Source organism: Trichoderma aggressivum (assembly GCF_033847375.1).
Source record: "Trichoderma aggressivum f. europaeum strain CBS 100526 chromosome Unknown scaffold_019, whole genome shotgun sequence".
NCBI classification, from domain to species: Eukaryota; Fungi; Ascomycota; class Sordariomycetes; order Hypocreales; family Hypocreaceae; genus Trichoderma; species Trichoderma aggressivum.
The window spans coordinates 147007-153040 of NW_026946385.1; the positions used below are offsets into that span (position 1 = coordinate 147007).

Below are 6034 nucleotides of genomic sequence, written 5' to 3' on the forward strand. Positions count from 1 at the left end.
TTGGAATAATTCGTGGCGAGAATGAGGGCACGCCATCTTGTGATAACACTGTTCCACTGTGCGATTCCTGTAAATTAGTAACCATCATTAAAATATGCCACGGGCATATTCAATTGCACAATCCCGCCTACGTCCAATCTTATACTATTAGTCGAAGATATTCTTGGTGAAATATTGATGGCTACTAGCTTGAAACATTACTTCACAGGAAGAAAGTAGATATATATAACCGAAAGGATAAAGATTAACAAAATGAATACCAATGAGAGAATAAATAAATATGATAAAAAACAAAAAGTATTGGTATTCTTGAAGTATTCTCCCATCATGCCGTACGGATTTTCACATCCACCATAAGGGATGGCTTCTCCCACAATTGGTAGGAGCGTTGGCCAATAGCCCAGTCCTCGAAGCCAGGTTTTAGAGTGAGGTCAAAATTCCATAGCACCTTGGACAAGATGAGCCTAATTTCATGATAGGCGAGGTTACGACCGATACAATTACGTGGACCGTAGCTGAATGGTTTTAAGCAGCTGCGATTGTCATTGTAGAAGAGTGAAGTCGGCTCTGAGTGTATCTCTGGCAGCCAACGTTCCGGTAAGAAACTTTTTGCGTCATAAAAGTTTGACTCGGAATGATAGGTAGCTAGATGGTGTACAGCCACGACAGTCTGCAAGTCGTATTGTTAGAATTTGGAGTAAACATGTCGAAGTTGAAAGAGCAGGCCACTGATCAAGACAACGTACTTTCTCTGGGATCAAGTGTCCATCAATAAGCGTGGGTCTACCCGGTAGAGTTTCGCGCAGCAGTCCAGTTGGGACAGGAGGAAATAGGCGCAACCCTTCTTCAATACAAGCTGTCAAATATGGTAACTTGGTTGTCGTTTCCTTAAAATTGATCGATTCCTCTGTTTCGAAAGTACTGCGTATCTCATCAACGCACCTGGCCATCTTTTCTGGATTGCGAAGCATATAGTAAGTTATTCCGGTCATGGCTGTTCCAGTAGTCTCAGAGCCTGCACTGATGATAATATCGGCGTTGCAGGCCATTTCATAGTCGGTTAGGCCGTGGTCTTCACCATGTTCGCGTAGAACAAAGGTCATGATATCACCGCGCTCTTGAATCTCTTTGTTCTTGATGCGTTTGTATGTGAGTTCCATTGAACGTTGCTGGTGTTCTGCCAGTGAGCCGCGTTGCTCGGCTGTAGTCAAGAGCAGGATCAAAATCCACGAGATACTAGGGAAAACAAGCAGGGGAACCAAATACTTCATGTTACTAAGAGCTCTGATCCAAGGGTGAACTTTGCCCGTCGCTAATCCGTTAAATGATTCGCCGTATGCAAGCTCTCCAAAGATATCAAACGTTGTCATTGTGTACCATTTAGAAATATCAGCAGCAGAGTTGTCAGATTTGGCAATTCTGCGCAGTTGATTTATGAGCTGCTCGACATAACTGTTAAGTAAAGGCTCTTGTCGTGCCAACGCGTCATTTGAAAAAGCAGGTAGTAGAGCTCGGCGGAAGCGATGATGGTCTCGAGCATTTGCAGTAATAATGTTAGGGCGCTCCTCCATCCCACTGCCCTTGAAAATATGTTTTGGTAACTCAGCATGGCCAGTCCCATATATATCTCTCCACGCAGTCAAGGACGTGAAACTTAGAATGTTAGGGGCAGTTCGAACAACAGGTCCAAACTGCTCGTGGAATGCGACAACAGCATGGTCCGCTTTCCCTCGGATCAGGGATAGGCTCTTCAGCCATGGGAAAGCAATCCAGAGGAAAGGACCGGGATACTTCCGTAGAGGATGGAAATATAAGTTATAAACTGCAAAGACAAATATTTGTAGGATTGGAATGAACATCAATATCACAAATGCTGTGATCAGAATATTCCAGAAAGAGGGGATAATCTCGTTGAGGGTTCCAGATAGAACACTCTGAAGATGTTCTTTGCCCATGCTGAAAATGTATATGTGACTGACGTTTTGAATAGAATGCACCATCGAATGTATGGCTGAGAACTCGTATGCTCTGGCAAGATCATGCCGTGCCTTGAGGCAAAATGCACTACTACTTCGAGATACAGGTACTCTGTTGCAGCATCGAAGAGTAAAGGATCTCCTTATAAGTGTGAGAGACTGGCCATAGCAGCCAATAGTTGTCTCGTCTTGCGTGGAGACGCCGAGTTAGGTCATCAACACACCCCCATATTTACTAAAGCTCACTAAAGCTCACCTCCCAAGTGGACAACTAGTGTCACCGCAGCCGTCAGTGTGTCTTCCGTCTAATAAGTCGTTTAGTCTCTAGGGTATAATGCTTATATTACTGCGATAAATAGAGGTACAGCGCCGCATTCGGGGTGATAGACGTAGGTTGGTAATTGTAGTCGAATTAAGTTGAAACTTTCTAACATTAATGCGCACATGTAATCTGACGGAGCAACATTTCTCTTATTCGTGGCAATTCGCTTACATGCTTGATTAGACAGCTATTCCCTAACTGTGCAGTATTCACGAGTCACAGTAACCCTCTACTTAAAGTTCTATCTTTCGAATCCGGCAGCCACAGAGCGTTACGAATACAGACACGGTGATGATACAGTGCTATTTTAGCTAAGATGTTTACAGGGTTTGGTATGGAATCATGGATAATACGAGAATCTCTTCGATGGTAGTACGCTGGAATGAAGCAAAATGAAAGATGTCTGTGCTGCAGATGAGGGTGGTATTCGGGTATGGCGCACGCAAGGGTTACTAGGTACCTGATTAAATATGATCTGGTTGTAGTGCAACGCAACGATTGGATAATGTGAGTGCATCATGCACTCGCATCCTTCCTGTCCGCAAAATGCCAGCTGAAAGACAGATCACCTGCACTATTCACTAGCCAAACCCTGCACCATCCCCCCCGTTAAAAATACAATTGGATTTCGAAAGCTCAAACAAGCGGCCAACGGGATGAAAGGGGTATAGATTGGACAAAGGTGCGTTTTAGTATTTTGGGTAATATATTTATGCGTGCCATGAGAGGCGCCCTTTTTGCTATGGCCGATGCCCACAGCGGTATCGCCCTTCTCAGTCCAATATATCCGCACCCACTATCTGGAACAGGTCGAGTTGGTAATATCGGTGGTGGAAATTCGAACTCTCGGTCACTCATATCCATCAAACAGTTCCCTCTTCAACTAAATGGTCAATGAGACAGGCGATGCGCTTTAGAGTATTCAATCTGCAAAGCGGTTAGCCAGATATCTCCTTCGTTATATCTAAAATTAATACAAAGTAATAAAATTACCCAAATGAATCCTCAGCTGTGAGCCAGTTGTGAATTCATGGCAAATACATATATTACACGTTACATTGTAAACCTTTGTCTTCTTGTTTTCTGATCTATATATGGCCTTGTACATCCTGAGGCTCGTAGAGCTCCTCCAGATATTTTTCTTCCGCCTCTGTTAACTCCTTCCCATTTGCTGCCAGCGTCTCATCAATATGATCAACCGATCCAAAGCCAACAATCGGAGCTGTCACTCTCCTGTTCAGCCATGCGAGCGCCACATGGCTCATTGGCCATTTACGCTCTATGGCAATCTCATCTATTCTAGCAATGATACCACTGGTACTATTTCCTTCGCCAGTATATATAGTTCCGTTGGAGCTATACGATGTTCTAGGAGACGTAGACGTATCTGTTGGGCGGCGTGCTAACCTGCCAGATGCAAGAGGAGCCCACTGTTACGGAGTTGGTCAGCTTGCCTCGCAGTTGTGCTTCCGAGAAGAATATCTCACAGGTATTAATCCCACACCCGTCTTATTACAATATTTGTTCATCTCCCTCTCTTCTTCACGATATATCAGATTATAATGATTTTGCATCGAGGTAAATTTCGTCCAACCTCTCATTTCTGCAATATGCTGTAACATGCCAAATTGATATGCCCACATAGAGCTGGCGCCGATGTACCTTACCAAACCAGCTTTAATCAAGTCATGTAGCGCACACATTGTTTCCTCAGGTGGGACTGTATAATCGAAACGATGAATTTGGAAAACATCAATGTAATGAGTGTTGAGACGTTCAAGCGAAGCTTCGACGGCATTATATATCGCTTGTCGTGACAACCCTAAATAAGTTAACTCCAACAGAACTCGAAACATATATAGTCAGACTAGTTATTGAGGCCGGCTCACCCCACTGGTTAACGTAGTCTTTACTTTTGTCCGCCATCTCATGATGCATTGTGACACCAGAGCCTGGATCATAATTTTCGGCATCACATACAACTCGATAACATTTCGTCATCAGCACTACTTTATTTCGTGGGATATTGTATTTTCGAAGTGCCTCCCCCATTATTCTCTCTGACTGGCCATTTGAATAGACATTGGCGGTATCCCACTTCGTAGAATGTCAGCATCATGCCAATTGACAAACAACTATGTTATCATACTGTATTCACACCGCGATCATAGGCAGCTTTCAAAAGCGGCAAGGCCTACGTTGATTTAATTCCGTTCAACCCCTGTTATTGAATGCAATAACTGACCTGTTCTTCATTAAGCACCCAAGGAAACCAGTCGGAACTACCTATATGGAGGCCGCCAAGGATAGGGTTTGAAATACGGAGGCCTGAGTTCCCCAGATTTCGATAGGTAACTTTTGTGCGTGAAATGGAATATGTTAAAGATTCGGGTACTCGAACAAGTTTACCAATGGAAGATTTAGCCATTCTCAGTTGACTGAGAGCGATCAAAGATATAGAAAGGTGAAAATACCTATAAAAAACAGAAGAATAAAGACACCAGTGTAACAGGAACTTGCAATCAAAAGGCTTCTGGATAATAAAAGCTAGCCGGCAAGAATATAATAGGCTCCTATATTTTGCTGTGCACTTGAATTAGTTACTACAAGAGAAAATTACTTATTTATAATCTATTAGTATTCACATGGATTAGGGATGTCCCTCTGAAATATTTCTTACGCGATGACATCTGTCAAACTGAGAATCTTATGTATCTGTACACAATTCACATCTGATTTATGATAAATCGACAAAGAATGCTAAAATTTGGTCTAGAGATTATTATCTGCTATTTATTCAATTTAACAAGTACATGTGAGTAATGCCTAATATGTTCTAGGTTACGTAGATGGCATTAGAACCACCCAGTGGCTCCTTCTTTTAGTGTCAGTGCAACATCGTTTTATAATCACGTTGCCCGCAGAGAAAGAATATATAATTCCACTTCGAGCTACTTCATATGTGGTTTAATGTGCAAATTGGGGTAAATACCGAAAGAATGTAAAGAACTTTTTGTGTACCTTTCTAACAGAAGCTAAGATATGTAACCTATCGGCAAGTTACAGACCAGCCAATGCAGTATGACGAGAGCGGCACGTCGGGATAGCTTCTGGAAATGGTTAATGCTGGATATATAAAATACAGCTTATATTTTATGACTAGCGGCATATATAATCCTGCATCGAGACTCGTCTAGCATGCATGATGGTGCCCAGAGACACGGCACACAGCTGAAACCTGCATTTGTGTTGTAACCTCAACACAACCGAGAATGAGCTTGTGATTCAGATACGAGGCATTTTTCATTTAGCGAACCAACCATATTAATAGATAGTAAACGTGTTATTGCTAGATTGCTATATTATAGGGAACCTATCATTGTACATTTACATGGATTCGTAGATCAAGCTAACGTAGCACACATCCCGCGCAGGCCGTCATACGGAAACATATCCACTAAATACATTAATACAAAGATAAAATGAAAAGCGCAAGATATATTTACCTTAGCTTAGTCAAAAAGAACCTACTGCACAGATAGTCACATGCTACAGCCTCTGCAGCCACTAACAGCTTTGAGCCGCTCATGGTGTGTAACCTCAACTATTGCGAACAATTTCTTCCGCATACTAGGCGCCTACTAATCACTGAGCATTTCCTAATCTGCGCCCCCTCTTACCGCTTGACTCTGTGGTGGGGCCCCTCAACAGAGAGCACGACCTTTTGTTTTGGTGG

General features: G+C 42.8%; 1 protein-coding gene across 1 annotated transcript; it reads right to left on the bottom strand.

Moving 5' to 3' along the window:
- Nucleotides 1–325: 325 nt before the first annotated feature.
- Nucleotides 326–1955, bottom strand: Triagg1_5423 (uncharacterized protein; the record flags this gene model as incomplete). The annotated part of the gene is made up of 2 exons (XM_062899936.1): nt 326–670; nt 747–1955. 2 exons carry the CDS (start codon nt 1953–1955, stop codon nt 326–328), a joined length of 1554 nt encoding a protein of 517 aa, XP_062755544.1.
- Nucleotides 1956–6034: the final 4079 nt, after the last annotated feature.